Raw genomic sequence first — 25,089 nt, forward strand, 5'->3', positions numbered from 1 at the left:
GTCTCTCATAGTTGAGGTCTACCTATGATGACAATTACAGGCCTCTCTCATCTTTTTAAGTGGGAAAACTTGCACAATTGATGGCTGACTAAATACTTTTTTGCCCCACTGTATATGAACTTAAATCATAGGGAAATCTTTTTATTCCATTTCTGTTGTATTAGATCATTGCAATTATTTCTTTTTTAAAATATTTTTTAAATTTTATTTCCAAAGTTAAAATACAAACTTAAAGAGAAAAAAAGAAAATAACAAAGCAAAAACTAAATAAGATCAAAAACATACATATACATTGTTCCTAGTTGAATACTGATAAATATATTTCAACAATAATCATTTCCCCCCCCTTGCAAAACTTTATAAACTTCTACAGCTCTCTTTGCCCAACTAATTTGACCTACCATTTATTTACTTAAAAAATATCAGTTAACAGGTAAAGCCAACAACAAAACTAAACTTCAGATCCCTCTGTTAACAATCTATTATTGTATTTCTCACACAGAAAGTCCACCACGGCTTCTAATCTACCATAAACCACTGCAATCATTATCTCTGTCTGTTAAGCATCTTCTTCTTCTTGTGCCATATCCATTATCGGACGTTGGCGATCATGTTGGCAATCCTGTTATCAACAGCCGCATGAAAAAGTGCTGCTGAGTTTTGTTCAGACCAGTCCCTTAGTTTTGAAGCCATGATGTTCTTCTTCTGCCTGGACCTTGTTTGCCTTCAATCTTTCCCTGGAGGATTAAATGGAGTATGCCATATTTTTCTGGGTGTCACATCACATGTCCAAAATATTCTAACTTTCGTTTTTTAATTGTTTTGATGATTTCCCTTGGCTTTCCCAGGCGGCTTACCACCGCCTCATTTCTGATCTTGTCAACCCAGCTTATATGTAACAGCCACCTGTAAATTCACATTTCAAATGCTTCAAGTCTCTTCAGGTGGCCTTCTGTCAGAGACCAACTCTCTACTCCACAGAGCAGGATAGAAAAAAATATAACATCTGACAAGCCTGATTTTCAATCTTAGGCTTATGTCATGACTGCAGAAGACGTTTTACATTTTGAAGAATGCTGTTCGAGCTTTCTCTATCCTTATCTTTACTTCAGTTGGGCTCTTTCCCAACAGTTGTATCTCATTCCCCAAAATCATAGTTCTCTGTTGCAAATATCTCTGCAACGCTTGTTGTTCAGAATTTTTTTGTGCCAGTTGAACCACAATTCTCTTAACAGTTGTCTTCTGATTGAATACAATAAGTCTATTCCACAATCTCCATCAGTTTTCTTAAGGATATTCAGTTCTTCTTCTCCTTCAATTTTGTCAGCAACAAATTGACTTCCAATCCATTTAATTGTCATTCTGTTTTAGCTGCCGTTAACTGTATCTGAGTATCATCCTTAGGTTTAATTTATAACTGTTATTAAATCATCAGACATTTTATCTAAATTGTAAGTTGAAAAGCATTTTTTCCGAAAGGGTTCCAAGAAGGCTTTAAGATTAATTTGAGCTGCTTTTATTGTTGTTTCCATTTTTAATATAATCCAAATTTTAGCCCAACTTTCACAACAAAATGAGGGCAATTCCTCTCAAAGACAAAAAAAAGTGCTTCATAACAAGATGTCTGCAGGAGAAATTAAGATAATATTTCCCATGATAGAGAATCAATAGAAACAAAAGAGAAATTTCCCATTCCTTTAGAGAGCAAAGGAAAAGAAACCAAAAATATATACAAAGTAAAATGAAGCAGCAAAGTTTTTTTAAAAACTAGTAAACTATAAAATCATTTGTACAATAGTACAGCATAGTTGTAAATCAAATCAGATCACTTTCACTACCAAGGAGAAAGTCTTCACGCTATTCGCTTCCAAGTGGCAAAAACAAAAGAGTTTCCAAAGCAAACCAATAAAAAAGGTAAAAATTCACAGTCCAGCAAGGGGATATAAAATAAATCTGCATTCAACCAGATGCTTAGATGTAGGTCAAAAGCAAAACATCATGTTTAAAACCAAGACACTCCTAGAAAAAACCACTGACAGGAAAAGATGAAGAACCAACTCTGATCACTCTTACCAAGAATTGCAATTGTCTTCCTATGCAACTATACAGTCATCCAGGGATCATCTTGGGTCATTTCTAGTTGCTCCCATTCAAATCTGGGGAGTGTGCTGCCAAAGAGAGGCACCTTTGGCAGCAAAATCAGCTGTTTGTCAGCAGGAGAAAATTTATCCTTCTGTTTGGTGCACTGGAGACTCTAGATAGGGGTATCAAACTGCCAGCCCACGGGCCAGACATGTCACGAGAAAACCGTGCCCACCCCATTGCCGGCAATGGGGGAAAAGTTCTGATACGTCCTGCGACGTCACGTGACGTCACGAGTTTGACATGTCTGTTTAGATCATTGCAATTCCAAAGAATCCATCTCTCCTATCAGCCAATAATCATCTCACATAATCCATAATTGCATATTTAACTCCCCGTTTCATCCAGTACATAGCATTTTCTTAGATAGTTGCTAGAATACTTGTGTGCTTCTTAAAATTCATTGAAATGAATATAAACTGAGTTGTTCCTTCTGTTCTTTTGCCAAACAACACATGAAACTGAATTGTAAGCCTTAGCAAGATAAAGCAATAATCTATACATGAACCTTAAAATTATTTGAATTGGTTCTAAATTTACCACCTTTAAAACTAAAATTAGAGATAAGATTCATAGAAAAAAATGTGTCTTCTCTTTCTTTTTGTTCATAACTGCAGCAGCTTTTAAAGATAGTATGAAAAAGAAGAAAATACTTTCAACTGTACAGTACATTGAAAGAATAAATATTCTTAGAAATGTTAAATAGGGGACTTTATAATAATTTCAGGAATACAATGGAAGAAAATGGTCCAGTAATTTTTTGACAAACTGTTTGACTAATGGGATTTTGGCATTCAGATATGAGTTGGAAATGCACAGATCCAGTGAATGAAAGAACCAAATTACAAATTTTGATGATAACACTTTATCAAAAAATAGTTTTGACAGTGTATTTTAATCTTCATTTTGGTGCCAGGGTTCTCTATCATACATTTTGCTTTTGGTACAAACAATACATCACTTATATTTTGTTATATTAGTGATACATCACAGACATGCATATATACATACACACATGCATTTACGTACACATACAAACTTAAATTGCAAAAACAAGTAGCTGCCTATAGGGTAAGTTTCGTTCTTACCCATTTCACGTAAAATGAAAGGCATTAGTCATTTTTTTATTGAAATGGTATATAAACTTTAAAAGTTTTTTTTTAAAAGAAAGAAAATGTAACTTTAATTAGCATTCTGTAATGGTGGCAGTTTTCAGATGGAGGAAGGAAAAGTACAAATTGTGAAATTGGGCTGAATAAATGAACTTTCCAACCATAATAAGGAGGTCATAATGCTATATATGATAAATGAAAGCATAGATTAGGGGAGAGAGCCTGGTTCAATACTGAGAGGTTCTGAAGGGAAGGGATTGTCGTAGATTGCATATATTTCCCATGCAGAACCCTCCAAATTGAGCTAGCAAAAGTTCTTTTCTAAAACCCGTAAGAGCTTGTTCTGTCATAGCTGAATAGTGATCACACCTTATATACAGCAGTCTTAGGAATCTGAGATAGGTATTATTCAACTACTTGGGAAATATGAACCCAAATTGCATGATGAACACTTCATTTTCTACAAGTCAAAAAAGTAAGGAGAGATTGCTTGTTTTGGCAGTTTCCTTGGCAGGGCATTTGTAAGAAAAACGAACATGAGAAAATAGTTTTATAAGCTCTAAAAGTTTAACTTACTTATTTTAACAGTCTGGTCCTTATTTCCTCCATAAAAAGTACTGTAATCATCTTCACTCTAGCTTGTCAATCTTTGAATTTGATGAAGCACTCATTTCTGTTAAATTTCATTAGTGTTGAGAAAACATATTCCTAGTGGAGGGCCTCTATGCTGTATTCCAACACTTCATACTTTTAAAAACATTTTCCATCTCTGGTTCATTCTTCTCTTTCTGCTTGAAGAAAGAGTAGTTCTCTGTAGTGCACTTCAATTATTCTTTCTGAGGTCACAATTGCTTTTCTATGAACTGGGGAGGAGGGTGGGGAAAGCATTTTTCTGGCAATAAAAAAGGAACCCCATCCTGTATCAGTTCCCTTCTCTAACTTTACTTACATAAGTGCACTACATAGTAACTTTCTAGGTCAGTTAGCATTTTTTCACCTGCTGCATTGGAAATATTCCTTAGTATTTGCTTTTTATTTATGATTGATTAAAATAGCTTAAATGCTGAGTTAAAAATCCACCATGTTTAGTTTCATCTACTTTTTCTTTTATCAATTAATTTGGTGTCTGATAACCAGGGTAATATATTATTATTATATTGTGCACCTAAAGAGTAACAGCTCTGTTATTCTTGTGCACCCATCTCTTAATTTGACCTTTTTTGAAGAATTATTTCTTTCTTCAATATCTGTCTCATTTAAAACATCTTGAAATAAGGTATTTGACTATTGTCTTTCAATGGATCCTTTGTGGTAAATTCAGTCTTAGTTAACATTAATAATTATCACTGTAACTTCAGTATTAATAAGTAATACTTCTGCAGTGTTTCTGAGATACCATTCAGTAGATCCAATCCTAAAGAAAAGGATCAAATTAGTAAGTACTCTCCTTCAAATTCTCTATACAAGTGGATTTATCTATTTTAAAAAACGGGGGGAAAATCTTGAACAGGCTTATTATTTAAGGGTGTCCTAGAATCATTCTAAAACTTCTTTCCTAGAAACTTTCTTAGACTTTGCAGTTATATTAAAATCTAGTTATTATTGTCTAGTTTAAAGAATTATAGAAAGTTAATGGAATATTAAGAAATAATAATTAAGAAATTATTAATATACATTCTCCATTTCTTTGCCATGGATTGATTGATGATGATGATCTAATTAAAATTTTCATTTATATATATATAAAATTATTAACTTAACACGTTCCCATAACAAGAATTTATTCCAAATATGTCATATTTTTTTGCTTAATTTTGCTTAAGTTATTAAATTGAATTAGGATTAAGTAGGATGGATACAAATGGATTCAGAAATACATAACATTTTGCTTTTGGAGTGATTACATACTCACTTCAGGAGTCCCAAATCTACTATACCTTTATAATATCTAGATTGATTTGATTAAATTCCATTAGAAGCACTAAATCTAAAACATAAAGGCAACCAGCATATCACCTACTATTTATTTTTGCATTCACTTGATAATATTCACATTTGACTTCTAAAAATTGGTTTAAATCTTTAACAATAATCATTGAAGTATATCTAATGAATTTATTACTAAATACTTACCTATAAAATAGAAATGGACTTGGAGTAAAGGAAGGCTAATGTTATATTTGCAGTAACTGCATTAAAAAAAGATGTTGGAGACATAGTTCCCCCCCCCCCCAAATTAAATTTGTAATTTGAAATGTACAATATATATTGGCATCAACATTTGTTTTAATCTAAAAAAGACATTATTTCATTTAAGTTGCATTTTCATACATTATTAAACTAAAGAGAAAATTGCCCCTGCCAAAAGAAAACAAAACAACATTTTTATGTTCCTTGCTATCATTTTGCTTCGTGAGCAACATGACGGTGGAAGCGCAAAATCAAATTACATTTAAACCTTAATTTAATAAGGCAATCAGCAGAAAAATGAATGAGGGGATGTCAAAGCAAAACATAAATTCAACTTCCTATATTATGTTCCTATAATCTTAAAAACTACAGTAGCTCATGTTGACTGTGGTACTGTATTATCTAGCCCAGATTGAAAATCCATACATACCCAACAGAATTTGATTGTTGAGTTTTGTGGTGAAACAGTAGGCATCATGCAGAAACAACATGTTGCTATCATATCTTTGAAGCCAAAGGTCTTTTCTGAGAAGTATCAGAGCTCTCTTCTAATCTCTTAGCATCTTTTCGTATTAAAACTTTCAATACTCTCAGGCTAAATAAATAAGTGCACTATTTGCCAACTTAAAGCAATAGCTTCATTGCTTGCTTTAGTTCCAATTCACATTCACTTTTCCCAGGAAATTTCTATTAAGTAATTTAGGATTACTTAATAGAAACTGCTACATGATAGTATGGAGTTTTTACACTAAAATGCTGTCATTCACCAAATGGCAGCAGTTAGAGAACAGAAATAAAGCATTTTGAAATGTTCTATCGGTTGTAATAGAAATCATTGTGTATTTTTAGGGATTTGAAACTTCAAGAAGTTATTGTCAACAAAGTCAAACCAAAGTTTCTATAGAAGTTTAAAGATTAACAAAATTATTGAACATAAACTCTCAAGAGGTTAAAATCCATCTCTTTGTCTGAAACTCTCAGGCAATACCAATTTTGCTCACAATTGAATTGAAATTGCCTGTGTCTCTTGCTTGCTTTAGTAGGAATGCCTGGACCCAAAACCGTGAAGATTTACAAATTATAATAAGCAGAATTGCTTGCAAAGATTGATTGCAAAGTATGATTTCGAAACAAATCCTATTCTCATAAAGAAAAGCACAGGAGAATAACAAACACCAGCATACTGCTCATTCATAATAGATCAGGATAAGTCAATAATCTTGATCATTTGTGAATATAAACACTGCCAATGCTTATTTTTGTTATTCACGTCACTTTCTAAACTTGAATATCTGTAAATAAGCATCAATATCTTGCTTGCTTGATTTTATTATTTATTTATTTATAAAATTTATAGGCTGCCAATTTATAAGACTTTATAAGACTTGGGATCAGTGGCCAGAATGTCAAGTTAGGTAAAAAAACAAACAAACAAACAAAGGAAAGAGCATACCTGCCACTATGCCATACCTTCATCTCAGCATGCTTAGTACTCTCCCAACTATTGAAAAATTGCTTGACTCTGGAGAAAAGCATGGATCATTAACCCCTTGGGAATTCTCACAATTTCCCAAACCAGGACTGTTTTAAGGGAGTTGGTGAATGCAGAGCAACAGCAAAGCTGGAAGTATGGTCTGCTGTCTTATCACGTACCCTCTCAAACCAGCCTACTCCGCTCAAATTTGGTAGAAGAGATGGTCTTGTCCCTTTCCAATGGCACACACTTTGGCTTTTCTAAGGGGGCAGGTATTAGGTTGATTTCAAGGAATTATTTTAAGAGCCCTTTGGGCAAGCCTAGATTTATAGGAAAGAAAAAGGTATTGATTTAAATTGACTTCAAAGATAATGGCTTTATAGATTAAAATTGCAGCTGCTATTTAAGCTTTTACTTCGCAATCCATTAACTCGAGGACAATGAGTAGTTGTACTACTTCATCACTTAATTTCATTGATAGTATACAATGTATGATTTAAAAATGTACACATTTTCTTGTGCTAAAAACAGTTTTTCACCATGGAAACAGTTTGATGCGTATGCATTTTTTTTACAATATGTATAGAACACCTAGTCAAGATTGGGCAATGAATAACAGAGTAGAAATAAGTTAGAAAATAATCCAATTATTAAAAATACAATGCCTGTGCATATCCATTATAAAATTAGGTCAAATGCACATTGGAACAGTAGTTTTGTATTACTTTGCAAAATACAAGGAGAAAGGGTGCTAATTGTACTTTCCAGGGAAGGTCGTGCCAAGTATGAACACTACTACAGAAAAGACTTGTATTTCATTTCCGTTTTTTGTTAAACAACCTTTTTTTAATATAACAAATCTGCTGCATTGTCCCTGTGAGCAAGTATATTAGCCAAAAGAACCTCAATTATAGTAGTGGTGGGCAATCTTTTAGCAACCAGTGGGGTTTTTTTTAATCTTAAAAAAAATTGAAGGGCCACAGAGTACTTAAATGGTCATGTTACTAATAGAGTGGAATCAGTATTGTCTTCCTTTTGTTTGTTCTGTTGTTTTTGGAAATGACAGAGTTACTGCATGCATTTACTATTAATATAAAGTATGCCACCTTCAGAATGAGATTTGATTTTAAAATAAATGTGTTAAGATATAACATATGGTTAAATATGGTTTAAATGGAGATTTATTGAAGATTTTCTGCACCATTTGGTTTTTATTTCACCCCCAAAATTAACAGGAAATCACACTGCTGTACACCACAAAATCTGCTGTCAAATGTTGGTGTCCCAATCTTGGGGAAATATAGCAGCTTTTAAAAAAACCTTAGACCCATGGATTACCCAGATATTTGATTGAACTATCAAAATAGGTGACTTATTTTGTGTTCCTGTGGTCAGTTAAGGCCATTTATAAGTCTGTGTTCAAACATCTATCACCCTTTTTAGAAAGCTTTAGAATGTGAGCTAACTAAATCTAAGTAAAAGAGTTGGGTGATTGAACTCATGTAATTCACTAAAGCATTTCTTCTCTATTTGTGTATTGAAATACTTCTGTAATATTTTTAAAACTGGACTCCTAGTTTTCTCTTTCTTATTTTTTAAAAATAAATGGTTATCCTTTCATGGTCTCAGATTGACCACTCCTAAATTTGAAAAGCCATATAAAATCTTTTCCTTTCAATATCAATATATAAAAACAATGGGGGTGTTCAAAAATTAATCTTTTTGTTCTAAAGACTGACTATTCTGTAACATTGATTAATATTTAAATAAGCATTAGCACCTGGAAATAATATAGATGTAATATAAATAATATGTAGCAAGTTTGTCCCAGATCTCATATACTTTCCTAAAACATGTTTACCAAGCAGGAATGTGGTTGATTTCAGCAGTTGATTTTATCACTAGCCTTTACTGGTTATTTTTACTGTGGTTTAGTAATCAGTTTTTTTTTCTTATATTTTATCTAATTTTCAGCTATCTGAAGATTTAAAACTTAGATTGTAGCAGCTAAAAATTTAGGAAGTTATTCTAATGAATAAATCATTTACTGAAGATTAAGGTGACATAGTCTTGGATCCAGATGAACATATTGGGCATTCACCTATAAATATATAATATATATATAATATATAATGTTCATCCAAGATTTTTAATGTAAGAATATGACTGTCCTCATACATTTACATTACACATGGGTCTACATATTGATGAAGGGAAAGCCAGTCAATCTACATTGAATGCATATTTCAAAAGAAATATTTTGAGAAAAGGTTTTTTAAAGTATAAAAAATATATAGAAACAGATAATGTGGAAGACCTGCCTGTTAATAAAGAAAAAGACTAGCCCCTAAGTTAGATGGTTAAATAAATAAATATTTCATACTTGTATCTTCTTTCATACTTATATTCTGTTCAGCCTTTTTATTATTGTATTCTGTTCCCATGCAGGATGGATGGTCACAGTATCATTTTGTAGCTTCATCATCAACGATAGAGAGGGATAGGCAAAGACCATATTCTTCCTCACGCACACCTTCCATCTCTCCAGTGCGCATGTCTCCCAACAATCGTTCAGGTAAGACCAGATATATATAATTGAATAATTAGGGAAACAATTGATCAAAGTCAGATCAAGAACTGAAATTTTAGCAAGGGAATTATTAGCTGTAATGAAGCATAGAAAAGGTACTTTGGTACTTTCATTGTTTATCTATTTGCTGTCTTACGGATGTTTGATGCCATCACGAAACATTCTGGATAAAGCAGAAAAGGGAAATCCTTTGAAAATGGTGCTCTGAGCAGATGGGAGGTTTTTTTTCCCTGCTGACTAACAGCTGATTTCACCACCAAAGCTGGCTCTTTGGTGGCAAAATGCTCCCTAGATTGAACAGGAGCAACTAGGAATGACCACGGATGACTCTTGGGTGACTGCTCACTTACCAGCGAAGAGGAATCTTGATGATTGCAGTTCACAGTAAGAACAGTTGGAGAGTCAGGTCTCCATCCTTTGCTATCAGCTGTTCGGATATTTAATTATGCCTTCATTTTAACATTATTTTTTTTAATTTGCTTTCTTTCATTTTTGCTTTATATTTTAAATGTTAAACATCTGATTGAATGCTGAACTATTTTTACCCTTTGCTGGATTATAAAGCTGAAGTTTTGATTCTTTACTACTGCTTTTTTTTCCTGGAATAATGAAACACTTTCAACTTTTGTCAATGGCGCAAAGATTTTTTCTTACATAGTGAAAACTGATTTACATTGGATTCTTACAGTAAGGAATTTGTTTTACCATTTTTTATACAAACTGTGCCCTTTTACTGTATTTTATTTCTGAAAATTTCTCTGATCTTTTTTTGTTTCTTAAAAAGATAGGAACTTTTCATTTAATCTCTTCTATTTATTGTCTATGCTTGGGAAAATTATCTCAATTCCTCCTGCAGTTAGCTGACTGTGGAACAGATTGCCCTTGAGAGGAATTGTCTATGTTTTTGCATTACACTAAAAATGAAAACAACAAAAGCTTTCTGGGAAGCTTTTGAAAGAAGAATGCTTCTTACCTTACAAGCTCTTTTTGAAAATTTAAATAATAAGTTCAATGAAGCAACAACAATTGTAAATCATCCTAAAAAGGCTGCTCAGATAGAGGCAACAACAGAATTAGATTTGCAATCGGATGGATTGTAACTTGATCTGTTGCGACAGAGTTGGAGAAGAAACTTTGTTGGAAAATTACAGATTTGGTGTCCCAAAGGTGCTTTTTCAGGAGGCAAGTAAACTCCCTCAAAATCCTTCCATTCCCCACCATCCAATCAGAGCTGAAAAAGCTTCTTGGATGAAAAGCGAAACATCTTCAAAGAAAAACAAGAAAGTCCAGTAGCCTCCATGAAAAAGTACCTTTGGGACAACCATGACCTGGATGACTGAGAATCTCCGTAGACATTTAGTTTTGCACTTTGGGATGAACATCTTTCAAATGGTGTGGGAGTATGAATGGATTTCCAGAAAACATTGCAGACTACAAGAATCATTTGTGCTTCAGTTTGAGATGAAACCACACAGACTCGTCCACAACAGCCTGAGCCTGTCTTCAACAGTGAAGGGACACAGGACAGAAAACATCCTGCAGCCAAGAAGGTTCCACACACATTTGCACTACTCAGATGACTCTGAGGACACAAGCAAACTCCAAATGGCCTCAATAACTATCTAAAAGTATGCAAATTCCCAGCTGTCTGCAAGGAATATAAATCCTTCCATTGCCCACTATCCAGCTAGAGCTGAAGAAGCTTCTTGGATGAAAAGCAAAACATCTTCCAAGAAAAACAAGAAAATACAGTTGCCTCCTGAAAAAGCACCTTTGGGCAGCCATGACCTGGATGACTGAGAACCTTCATAGACATACAGATTTGGTGGATAAGGTGGAAAGGGCTATGAATCCAAGAAATCCAGAGATGACAGAATGGAACTGGGATGGTTAAAAAAACTCATGGAATTTTTAAAATAAAAGTGCTGTGAAGGTATCTACAACAGAGATTTATAACTTTGGGGGATGCAATTATATAGAAAAACTCCAATAATAATCTTAAGAACAAGTTTTATTACTAAGAATCAGTCAAGGGCAGATCAGGAACAATGACTCTAGTGAAAAAGGCTTTCTGTAAATTAATGTTTTTTTCTTTCTTTTTTGTTTGGTTTTATTCTCTCTTTGCTTTTTGGTGAGTTTGTATTTTAACTTTTGAATAAAATAAAAAAAATTAAAAAACAGAAAAGAAGACGTTCCCATTTCTGATATTGTGTGGTTTTTGTCAAATTGAGACATTATTGCACTTATTACTATTTTAGTAATCTAGGTTCAAATCTATACTTAGCCATATCGTTGATTGGTTATTTGTAAATTATTGATAATTATGGACCTGCTAAAGGAAGATATGTGAAATAATTTATATTAACATATGCATTATAAACATTATAATTACTATATTTCAATATATGTACATGTAATAGTTGTTCCTGATTATTGTTCATAGTTGCTGGAGCTAATGGGTAGGCTGGTTTGGATATCTTGATATCCTGGATTATTTTGTAGGGAGACAGACTTAAACATACCCACTGCAGAAGTGTGAAATGATTCCAAAGATCCAAAACAATGTTTCCTCCATAAGTGTTACTAATATTTATTTGAGGTAAATTTTCAGTTGAAGTAAAGAAAGGTATCAATATAATTGCATAGTCAGAAGAGTGGAGAGCATAGTCAGAAGAGTGGAGAGATCAGCTATATTTTTTTCTGTAGATCTGCTTAGAAAGGAAAGATAGCATTCATAAAACCAACTAGAGCTCATTTCCTTAGGATGCTGTTGTCATTTCTTAGTTGAAATAAAAAAGAAGATCAAATGGTCATATATTTATATATGAAAATACATCAGTAAAATAATATATTAAATTATTTATTCCTAGAACTCTTCCGAGATGTACAGTCAATAAGCACTCATTTTGGAATGTTATTACCTTTGCAAAAAAGACACACATAAGGAAAGCAATCATTTGTTTTTACTTTTACTTTCTTAGGATACAACATTCAGATAATTTCCAAAGTTCCTTCCAGCCATTACATTTTATGATCCTATGGGGTTTTGTACAAGAATATCCATAGGACCTATTCTTGGAAGGCCAGGTTCATGCTATTTCATTCTATAATCCTCTTTAGATGAAATTCACCTTAATGTTATTGTATTCATTACTTAACTACAATTATAGCAGGGGGACGTGATAGCTTATTGGTTAAAGATGTTGATGTTGCAAACTAGAAAGCTGACAGCCTGTGTTCAAGAACCAAGCACCACGTGATGGAGTGAGCTCCTTTAGTTGTCCCAGTTCTGTCAACCTAGCAGTTCTAAAGCATGCAAATGCAAATAGATAAATAGGTACCACTTCAGTGGAAAGGTAACAATGTTCTGTGCACCTCGGTATATAGTCATGCTGGCTACATGACCATGGAAATGTCTCTGGACAATGCTGGTTCCCTCAGCTAAAAAAAAACAAAGATAAGCACCACTCCCTAGAGGTGGATACGGCTGGACAGAAAAAACCTTTACCTTTATACATTATAGCAGATACTTCTATAAATTTAGCCTATTAGTTTGCATTACATTGATAATGATGCTATCAATACAATTATGATTAATTCAGGTAGAGTCAACTAACTCCACCTTTTCCAATCTTGTACAGCTTCTTTCAGTTGTAGTTTGCATTATAAGTCAACAGAAATTAAGTTTCCTATATTTTTTGCTCAAAGTCCTTTTGCCTTTAAATAAGCAATTTATTTGTTTATTAACTCAATTTGTATGGCCACCCTTCTTAACAAGTTATTCTAGGCGGCAAACGATAATAAAATAAGTTAACTCAGACAAATTGGAAAATGTAGCTTCCTGTTTTTGTATGTTGACTATGAACTGAATCAATACGTATTTAGCTGAACTTCCAAGCTAACAGAAATGAGTGGTGTAGTATGATTGGTATTTTGTATCATATATAACTTTGGATGCTGTTACTAGGTATGCTCAAGTGCATTTTAGATTCATGAATAGTCCCAGTCTTTCATTGACAAATACACATTAACTACACAGAAACAGTGTAAAGGAATTTAGCAAGAGAGAAAACATAGCAGTGCTTGTCCAGGAAAATTACATTGCATTTTCATTTCATTACCAGTATCTCACAGAGAACAAATGTTTATTTTAATTAATCTGCTGTATAATGTATTGTGCTTAGCCATATTAAATATTTAAATAGTAGACCCAAGTTACCTTTATTAAACATTCTCTTCCTCATCTTTTTTTTAATTTCTTGTTTAATATTATTATATTGCATGCTTAAATTTCACAAGAAGAAACTTTACTAGTGGGAAAAACACTATCTAAATCAGAAACTTGAATATGCTGCTAACCTCTATGCTTAGTAATCACAAAGAGAGTACTAAGGATTCTGAATGTAAATATCCAGCATCGAATTGCATTCCAAGAAGTGGGGTACAAGTCACACAGGTAAGCAAGCAAAAAGAACAATCACAGCAAAGTGTTCATTGACTTTGTAAGTAAGGTGACTTGCCTACACTGTAATGACAAAAGGAAATGTTTTTGCACTCAGAGAGAAAGCACTTATCCCTGCTCTGATGAAACTGCAGCTGTTGACATCCATTTCACTCATGCACAATTCTGCCTGAGAGAGCAATACATGTATACAACGGAACAAACCATTACAGCACCCACATGAACTTTTTCTTTTTTTGAGGTCCCAGATTCTTCTTTTACTACTATTGCAGAAAATTAGTGGTATTGCACAGACCTCTTCATTCAAACAAGAAAAATAATTTAGCTTCAACCACTTTGCATCATTGCCCCACTCACTGCACCCATTGGGCTTCCCAAAAATGCCATATGCATTCCTTTGGCCCCAAAAAGATAGCTGCCTTGGCATTAAACATGGCTATATTCACAGACACCAAAGTCTCTTTCCCCTTTCGGGGTTGGAGGCTGAGGTACGAGCACTGACAAAGAATCAGATGGCATCATTCACTCTTCTCCTGCCAACAAATATCTATGTATTCAGATTTTTAAAAAGATGTCTTCCACTCACTGCCTGAGGATCATTCTTATCCATTTCCAATTATTTCCTACAGTCTGTCCTCCAGACACAAGAACTATCTCACAGCCTGTTAAAAACAGGAGAGGAGAAAGATTTTCTTACAAACAGCTATTGTGCCCAGAAGGATGCATAGAATTGAGAACCTGCATGACAAACCACATACTATTGACTGGCAGTTATGCAGCAAATGCACCAGATCCTATGTTTGCTGTCCAGCTCTGTATCTAGGACCCTGCTGACAAAATATGTCTCATATTTTTGGGGTTCCACTTTTTCCCAAATGCTGGTCAATAAAGTATTTGCCATTGTTGCTTGTATGCGGGGTTTTTTTTGGCTGCTTGATTGGATAGATAGATTTTGTTACTAACAGTCCAAAATTAGACATCTTTTTCCTCTACTCTTGCTCATTTTTTAGTTGGTCCCATACTATATGCATGGAATTGTATGGGGCAGAATACAAATCCAGGATCAATGGCTTCTTCCCCCTTATTATTATTCTTGTTCCCTGGATTATGGGAGTTCACAAAGGGGCCAGAAGCACTACTTTTAGGCAGATCTGAGGGGGATTAGTGGTCATATGAAAGTCACGCCTCTGGACTGTGCAGCAGTAAAACCAACTTGGTTTTAGTGTTTCTAAGTGTTACTTGCCTCACACTACCGTATTATTTTATGTGGATATTTTACATGGCTGTTAAATTCAGAACAGCAACAGAACACAAGATACTCAGTACAAAATAACTGAGATTAAAAACAACATATTCCCATTCAAATCATTTCATTTCTAGATGGACTTATCCAGCAATCTGACACATTGTCTGGCCCTAGAGGAAAACCTAAGACCTTACAGAAGGCCAGTAGACCAACAGGGCCTGAAGCAGTACTTTACATTCAACCAAGCAATTCAGGTAGATACCATCTGAGTTATTCAGCAGCTTTTATCTGTACTTTCTGATTTCTGTCATCTGGAGCTGAGCATTTTTGTTCTCAAGCTGTAGAAATGGAAAGTGGAAGCATTTTCTTCGCTTGGGATTCAGGTTCCCATTTCTTGCTTGGATGACCCTTGAATCTTTGTATCAAGGAGGCTATATGGGCTTATGGGCACAGAGTTACAGAGCTGTGGTTTTTTTTCCTCTACAGTATTTTATATTAGTAACAACCACCCATGGAGGCCAACCTCTCATTGCAGCAGGGTTCTGCTATGTACTATTGGGGTTACTTACATGGGAAACTGCATTCTTACTCAATTTTAACATGAGTGACATATTGGTGGAAAATAATAGAATTTATTATGCTGAGGTGCGCAGCAGTTAGAGCGCAGTACTGCAGGCCACTTTAGCTGACTGTGTTCAGCAGGTCAGCGATTCAAATCTCACCGGCTCAAGGTTGACTCAGCCTTCCATCCTTCCGGGGTAGGTAAAATGAGGACCCAGATTGTTGGGGGCAATGTAAATATATATATACATTGCTTACTGGTGTACACCGCTTAGAGAGTGCTTGCACTTAAAGCGGTATATAAGTCTCATAAATAAATAAAGTATGTAAATTTTGGTTATTTATTCTTCTGTTTTCTCCCCTTCCTTTTGGTTTGAATACATTCTGGAGATATTATCTATTCTAACGGATAATTGTCACTGCCTAATTCATGTAAGATTGCATATTGGTGTGTTCATTTTTATTTTGAAAATGTTCTCTCCCAAGTTATGAAGAGATTTCAGATTGTGTAATGGATTTCGCCACACAGAGTTTTTCCTTAATGTTTCTTAAAGCCTTTAGATAAACTGTCATTACTAAGCATTTTCACTGGGTTGTGGCACAATTTATTAATATATTTTATAATAACTGGGAGCAAACTGATAATGTATGGCCCCAGGAAGATTGAATATATAGCAAATGGGACAGGGGACAAAATACAAAATTTCATGCAAAATGGAATTGAAGAAAATCAAATTCAACTTTATAAAAGAACAGTGAGATGGCAAAAAGCATATAAAACATTAACATTCAAGTTCTCTACACTGTTCATTCAAAAGAGCTGGTCAATATGAAGATCCCAAGGATGCGTGGCTGCAAAAAATCCTTTGTCGAAGCATAGCTATTGACATTTTTGTTTGATTCTTGAGTAATTTCAAGCAGCCAAAGATTCTTCATCAGAAAAAAAATTGGGAACCCTACTCAGAAACCTATAAAACTAATTGCAAGATCTGCTAATTTTTGCTGGGAAAGAGCAGAGAAGGCTGAAAGAAGAAAATGTAGCTAGTTTTTTTAAGCCCTAACAGAATAAGCAAATAAGATTTTCAAATCTCAGGTAAGGAGAAAACATACATCAGACCCCTGTGTGCTTTCTCTTAAGAAACTGATTTCATCTTCATGGTCTGTGAACAAGCAAAGAAGGCGTATGCATTTATTTTGAATTGGAAGAGGCTCTTGCTGGAATCAAAGTCCTTGAGATAGCTAACAGATTTCCCCTTTTGGAAAAGACAGATCAAAAAACTTCACCAAACATTACAAATCTAGCTAATTTGCAACATAAAGAGACAAGGGTGGCAAACTGGATGACAATTTTATCTGGGCCTAGAGAAATTGATTACTATGTTTGATTAATAGCAACATTGATAATAGTTTCACTTGAAAGAAAAGCATTTATTTGTGGAGTTTATGTATAAGGTATACTGCTATACTGCTATCTGAAATACAAATCTGGAAGATTACGAACATGCCTCTTGAAAGAATATATCTCAAAGTGTATTGTCCACACATTCCACAACACCTCCTGATTTGATGATCCCATAGCATGAAAAGGCATGTATATCATATTTGCTAGCTGGTGGCTAAATTTAGGGATCAATCGTGTATGACTAGATCAGGCTATTTGGTCCTGAAGGAGCAGCCTGAAACCACACTGCTTATTTTTTTTTTTAAAAAAGAGATATTGGGCTACATAAAGGAAGAAAAGAATCAGGAAATCACAGCAGAAAGTTTAAATTTCCAAAACTCCTTTTTTTGCCTAAAAGAAAGGAAACTAGAGAAGCCTTTAATAATTGGTAAAAATGGAGCAGAATACTGTCTTTAATCAATAATCAAATGATGTTCCATTTATCTCTTGCTTTGAGCCAAAACTTACCCTTGCCGCTCTGTATCTTAACAAAAAGCAACATTGAAAGTATTTGAAAGTATCAAATAAGTACTGGGTATATTAAATTTCATAATGTGCTATTTTAGATCTGGGTCTAAACTAAACTAACATAAATAGAATACCAGCGTGATTCTGGGCCACCAAGTGGTAAATCGTAATAGAATTCTTTATTGGCCAAGTGTGATTGGACACACAAGGAATTTGTCTCCCATGCATAAGTTATCAGTGTACATACAAGCAATAAGTGATAAATCATGATCGTAGTCATTGTAAAAATACATTCATCATAAATCATAAGATACAACACTTAGTGATATAGGATACTAATAAGCAATCAACATAAATCATACTTGGTTACTAAATAAAACTATAAATCGTAAGATACAAGCAACAAAGTTAAAGTCATAAGGAGATAAGGAGATAGGTAATAGGAAAGATGAGAAGAATAATAGTAATACAACCTTGCTAGATAGTTTGACAGTATTGTGGGAATTATGAAAAGGCTATGTGCACATTCTCCCATTATGACAAATTCTAAAGAATTCATGGACAAGGGTGCCTTTGAATAATTCTAGAAAGGTTCAGGAGTACCATATTTGGCCTGTAGTGACATCATCATTATTATTGTATCCCTTTTTTGTGTGATGCCATTTATTGATCTGATCTGTATCAATGGGGTTCAGCAGCTGTCATGGTTTATCTCAGTGGCTTTACCTTTCCTCTTCTATAAGACAAAGATTTTGAATAGCTGATGAGAAGACAATATGTTAAATTTAATTTCTAAGGTATATGATCAAGATTATTTCCGTTTAAGAGTTTTATATATGTCCAGCTACCACAGATTTTCAAATGAAACTAAATCTCAAAAGAGATTCATTCTTTTCAAGCTAACTGCATTGCTTAGAACATGTGTTCATATACTTTACTGCATAACCCATTCCATCAGAGTTCTAAAATCTGCATTTGTTTTTGTTTGTAGCAAGTGCCCCAGCCTCCCCTCGGGAAATGATCAGTTTAAAAGAAAGAAAAACAGATTATGAGTCAACCGGAACAAATGCTACTTACCATGGGAATAAAGGGGAGCATACTTCTAGAAAAGACACCATGACAGGTGAGCTAGAAATTGTATGTGATATGTAAACATTGTGGAAGGAAACCTTCTGGGCCAGAATTGACTCTGTTGATAATCCAGATATACTTAGTAAGCATGTTTTAAGCTTTACACTCTGTAAACTACATTAAAGTCTTCCACTCAAATATTGCTAATCATTTGGAGGCAATAATGTGACTGAATTCAATTTGTACATCTATTGAATGTCAAATTTAAACTTTTGTTTCAAAACTCCAAGCCTTTACTCTCTGCACCATAATGTTTATTATAGGAATCTGGCATCCCAATAGTATTTCCCCTATAAAAGAAAAAGAGGTTCCTCTTTCTCCTCCTCCTTCCTTTAAAGCAGTATTTCTCAACCTTAGTAATTTTAAGATATGTGAGCTTCAGCTCCCAGAATTTTTCTGCTAGCATGCTTTAAATTGAAAGATGTAAAACACTACTTTAAACTGAAGGATGTTATGTATGAACTACTTATTGTGGCTTAATAATAATATTGGAGAGTACACACAATCATCTCTAGCTATTGTTGTGTTTTGGCAAAGATTATAATACTGTCATTCATCCCATGTGGAGTAAATCACTGCTTGTGACAAACTAAGGGGTTTTTTTTTTACAGTTCTGCATTATCTTTAGGGAATATAATTTTTTCTCTTTAACACATGCTAAATAGCTTTTTCCGACAAAGTTTTTTGGCTTAATTTTATCGTTGTGTTTATTGCTGTTTAAAAATGCAAAGTTTATGCTGTTTTCTGAAAAGGGACATAAAAGAGTTCTATGAGGTATTTCTTTCATTTCAAAATAAAAGTCCTAAACATTGCATGGCAGAAGAGCATACTGAATGCCACCCAACCACAGATAAACGGTCTAATACATTTGGCAAGTTGACATGAAAAATCAGCATTTATTTAGAAATATTTTGTTTCAAAAAGTAGCTCAGAGTAGATTTCATTTCAGCTGCATGTAAGCATACTAATACTATCCAGATATTTCAGTCTATAAATTCCATAATCCACTGTCTTTGGCTGCGGTTGATGGGAGTCAGACATTTGGGGATCTGAGAGCATTATACGTAGAACATATCAAGCTGGGAATGGATGATTTAATGCCATACCTTTTATTGGTGATTATAACCTCACTCATTTGTTTAAATTCATTATACAGTATGAGCTTCTTTGCCTTTCCAGGTGTTATATCTGTGACATCATCTGGAAGAACTCTAATACCGCATATGTATAAATGCAATGGCCTCTATTGGGCAAACAGTTGCACTTTGCATACGGACATCATCTTTTCTCCTTATGTTATCATGAGACAGAGAAAAAGCTCATCGTTGCCCTGGTGGGAAGAGAACCCTTTTCTTTAATGCTTCAAAGGATCTTAAGGGAAAAAAAAGGGAATCTGCATTGGTCTATGTCCATTCATTTCTTCAAAATTCCGCCATTTATCAGCCTGAATGTTTTAGATTTGTCTGGTTATTATGCTAATAAGAAATTGCTATTTTAGCAACTAATGTTATTGATTTTAAGGATATTTTTTTAGTCATGGGTAGTCAGCTAAATCAGTGGCTCCCAATCTTTTCAGTGCCAGGGACCAATTCTGTGAAGGATGGTTTTTCTGCAGACCAGGAAGGCATGGTTTCGTCCTCTGCCTGGATCCTGTGTGTGCGTGAATGGGGTTTTGCTCGCTTGTGCGGCCTGGTTCCTGGTGAGCCACGGACTGGTGTCAGTCCATGGACTTGGGGACCCCTGAGCTAAATGATATCCTGTCAGTTGTGAAGTTCTGCACCACCTTATTACTTCTTCCTCACTATATGGACAATTTTATCTTTATTACACATCCTCTATTAACCTCTTTTTTCAGCAGAATAAAGTTTTATCAATGGCTTTCTGGGATGAATATGAGAGTATGGTCACCAGAGCAAAGGGAGTTTAGTTTTCTATTCATCTGTCTCTACAGGGAATATTTTAAGGAGACCAAAACAATTTGCTTAGAGAAAAGGGTAACATTTATCAATTTTATTGACAAGCCATAGACAGGTGTAGCACAGAACTAACTTTAACCTGAAGCTAATAATCTCTCAGTGTTTTAAAGTTATTAGAATAGGAATAATAGGAAGTTTCCTAATAATAAGAACACCTGTAGATGGTATCATATAAACAAGAGATTTTCAAATTCTACCAGCATGAAAAATCTGTTAATTAAAAAATTAATTAATCAGAGGCAAAGCCATAATGAGCACAAACATCCTTCTAGGACAGGGGTGTCAAACTGCCAGCCCACAGGCCGGTTTCATCATACCGGAGCCACACCCATCCCAATGCCAGCAATGGCGAAAAAGCTCCGTGACGTCGCGAGTTTGACATGCCTGTTCTAGGAAGAGAGAGGCTCCAAGGTAAGCTGACAAGCCTTGCCTTTTCTACTATATCTTTTAAAAAATCTTGTATATACCCTTGGTTATCTTTGAATAAAAAAATTTTTTGGGGGGGTCCTTATTTTCCTCACAGAATCCCATCAAATTCTTGGAGCAATTGAAATATCCTTACCTAAATATGTATTTCGAGGGAGTAAAAAGACAAGCTGGAGGAAAACTATTTAAAAACATTAGGTTATTGAGTGTTAACTGTAGTGAGTTTACTGCTCTAGATTATGATGCTTGACAGCTGTTCCTTTCAGTAATTTTGTTTGATAATAGGAAACCAGTCTCATCATTCTAAGCTTCTTGGTAAACAGCAATTCCATTACATCATACCATGACACCATGTGCTATACTATACCCCAAATGTCATCTAATGAAGCCAAAAGATGAAATGAACCCTTCGAGAACAATAGTTCTGATCATCTGAAGCCCATGAATCTTTCAGTAGATAATTGATTCATCAAGAGGTAGAAGAACTTCGAGGAACAACAAAACAACAACAGATAAGGTACTGTTTAGAATTGGATTTGACTGTTTAAGAGCCCATTTTAGCTTCTTCCCTAGTGTAAAGTAATACCACACATTTGTTGTGCTGACTCTTCATATTTCTGATGTTATGGGTGTAGAGTTAAGGCCTTGTTGAAGCAAATTTATAGTGGGATCTGCTGCTTTTATACCATCTTATCACTCACTATCCCGCAGTGCATGCCTGGGTTGTGTGTATAAGTATATGACTGACTGCTCCTTACAAAGCTATAAGTAGAGTCTTGCTTGTTGGAATCTAATTGAGCAGTGTAAAAGGCCAGACTGATGTAGTGCTACAGTGGGAGCATATTTATTAACCTGTTCCATGCAAAGGTAGCTAGTCTATCATTTTCTTTTCTCACTTTTTAACTAGTGACTTTTGGCAAGATTTTGTTACTCCAGGTCTTGTGATGTTTCTTTCTTTCTCCTTGCTCCCTGTCTTGCATTTTATTTGGCTAAAATACTGATGCACAGTCAAAGGTAGGAGTCTCATTTTTGTTCTGCCAGATTATGAGACTAGACATTCAAGCCAAAACAAATGTTAACTATAATAGCTTGTGTTGTCTGGTTATGAACAGAGATTACAAATCTTATTTGCTTTTACAGGCTACCAGAGCAGAGCTTGTGGCAGATGATTACCACATCAAATCTGAAGAGTAGATGAAGACTAAATAAACTAACAATTATTCTGTTTGCTTATGTATGAAATGAATTACCATCTTGAGAAAGAGCCTTCGACTAACATGAAAGAAAACCAGAATCAACCAAACTTTAAACAGTTCAATAAAGCATGATATGAAATCTCAGCATTGTGAGCCTTTCTTTTTAAACTCTGACAGATAATTTGCAGTCATATTTTTTTAAGTCTTGATCACAGCTTCAGTGTACATGGTACAGGAGACTGTTAGGAATATAGAGCCACTCTTACATTTGAAGCAGCTCTCGTGAGAAAAGGGAGGGAAATTGTAGAGCTGTAGCATGAGCTGCCAGAGACTGAATCCATTATTGTCAAGTCTGGTGATTGCAGTTCTCTGAGTTAAGTCTCTTGAACCTGAAATTGCAGTCCCATTGTAAAAATATCTGATGTGATTAGTTAGTGATGTGGTGAGTTGCACAATCTCTTCAAAGCACTAGGCCTCTTCAGTCTTGTTTTGATACAACCTCATGTAATTCTTTATAAGACCTTCCCAACAAAAGAACACAAGAGATGTGTCAAGACATCTTTTAAATAATTATGATTAGTTTACTGGTAACACTTGCATTTTCAAGAGCATTTTGAAACCAACTACTACTCAGGGTTCCTAAACTCCTCTTTACATGCTGGAAAGAACATAAAACCAGTATGTGTGCATAATTCCAGATACACCTACTATATGTTGGGGTTCAGGTTCTTGATACTTAATGAAAGATATTAAGGATGCTTGTTCCGGAGCTGCTGTTGTCTGTTTAATATGATAGCTTTAGAATCTTAGCATCAGAAAAGCAGAGCTAATTTTGAAGTTATTAGCTAAAGGTACATTCATTCGTGGAGGACTGATTGTTTTCCCCCCCCAAGAAGCTGGTAGTTTTTAATTTAATTTTGTATCAGTTTTAAAATGATGACTGATAAATATTTTAATTAGTTATTTACTATTGAATTTTAATATTTGCCTAACATGCATTTACAAATCTCATCACATCTTCTTAGATGATTTCCAGGTATAAAGTCAAAGTGAGTAAACACTTTGTCATATACATAGTGTCTCATGACTTGTTACACATAAATGTATTTCTGTAACACACATATATGCTCACGGTTTGTACCTTGATCGACATTTGTTGCTGGTGGACAATATCTGGGGGAACGTAAAGGAATACACTTGGCTGCTAGCAGCCCACACATTAGACTCTTAATCCTAACTGAACGCACACTTACTAAATAGAGTGCTATATTTGGCTTGTAGGCTTCAGAAACAACCCATACAAGTTATAAAATAGAGTACCTCACAGGAAACTGGAGATTATTCTCTCCTCATTTAGATAGGAAAGGAAGTCATTCAGTTTTCGTACTAGTAACCATTGTTTGAATACTGAGAAAATTGCTTCCCTGACACCATCCGCTAGAATAACTAGCTTTTAAAAGTAATAGGTAGCCAGACATTCTAAGACCACAAGATTACTATATATGTAAAATATATACACTCAGCATAATTATGTAATGTTCTATTTATATCTATAACAACTGGCACAAATCATTTAAAAGTACTATCAGATATATTGTGTATATCTATCATTGTATGTCTACCCTTTCTCTGGTTTTTCCCCAACAAATATGACAGCAAGGAAAGTCAGATTTTTTTGGGCTGAGCATCGGAGTATATAATACCTTAAATAAACAAAACACATTTTCCCAGAAAAGTTCAGGAATCAAATCTCTCTTGAACCAGGAGTTTATATGCTGCATTAGGTTTTGAAAAAGTAATTTCTTGTGACAGCGCAATCTTCTTGATACAGCTTTAAACTGAACATTCATATATTTATTTATGGCTCTGTAAAGCACAGAATGTTTTAGCAAAACATTCCTACACACAACTGCTCTTTTTCCAGTGTGCTGTCATCCCTTAATCTCTGTTCTGCTAATACATCCTAGACAGACAGAGTCAATTGTCATTGATATGAGATTGATTTCACAGGTACTTCTCACTGTTAAAATGTTTTCCAGAAATCTATATGTAGTAAGTATCTGGCTGGCTTTGGTACAGCATAAAGATTTCTAGCTTCCTAATATATAAAAGGGATGAAGTACAAACATATCGGTCACATGTTCTTTCTAATAGATGATTCATGTGGGGATCAGTAAATCATTGCTAATAAAGGCTTACTGAATTTACTCTACCACCACTATTAGTTCACACACATAATTACCATTTTGCCTAGTAATATAATCCCTATTTCTCACACTTCTAGGTCAGAATTCTGGACTCTCTACTTTGTATAGAAATTCTTACGGTGCACCTGCTGAAGACATCAAACACAACCAAGTAAGTGGTAAATCAATTTATTCCCTTTTGAACTAAAAAAAATGATTAATATTGCTGCAGTAATTTTAAAGAATCATAGCTGAAAAACTATTCAATGTTTCCCAGATATGAACTTTTCCCAGTCTGTCCTGGTAAATGCTATGTTTATCAGTAAATTATGGAAATGCAACTTATATAATAATTCTCATGAAAATGGCAAACAGTAATTATATATTTGTGAAAAGAGCTTTCAGTGACAGATTGTTTTGTGGTAGTTTAAAAACTCAGATTACTAGCTTTCAATGAGGATCTAAATTCCTTCACAATTTAAAAAATG

At 34.5% G+C, this 25,089-nt stretch overlaps 1 protein-coding gene and 1 long non-coding RNA gene across 14 annotated transcripts in view; one reads left to right on the plus strand and one right to left on the minus strand.

The window, feature by feature from the left end:
• The window catches only part of CTNND2 (catenin delta 2), a 524,740-nt gene that overhangs the window by 493,642 nt on the left and 6,009 nt on the right, over positions 1–25,089 (plus strand). For 8 of the 13 annotated variants that reach the window (XM_039329329.1, XM_039329330.1, XM_039329335.1 and 5 more), the window contains 4 exons: positions 9,367–9,493; positions 15,351–15,470; positions 18,678–18,809; positions 24,700–24,773. In XM_039329329.1, coding sequence (XP_039185263.1) covers positions 9,367–9,493; positions 15,351–15,470; positions 18,678–18,809; positions 24,700–24,773 — 453 coding nt within the window. The other 5 variants (XM_039329334.1, XM_039329338.1, XM_039329342.1 and 2 more) reach the window with 3 other exon arrangements.
• The window catches only part of LOC120301761, a 154,501-nt gene that overhangs the window by 61,950 nt on the left and 67,462 nt on the right, over positions 1–25,089 (minus strand). The window lies entirely within an intron of this gene.

This window comes from Crotalus tigris, unplaced genomic scaffold (assembly GCF_016545835.1).
Source record: "Crotalus tigris isolate CLP2741 ecotype Arizona unplaced genomic scaffold, ASM1654583v1 scf7180000024391.5723578, whole genome shotgun sequence".
NCBI classification, from domain to species: Eukaryota; Metazoa; Chordata; class Lepidosauria; order Squamata; family Viperidae; genus Crotalus; species Crotalus tigris.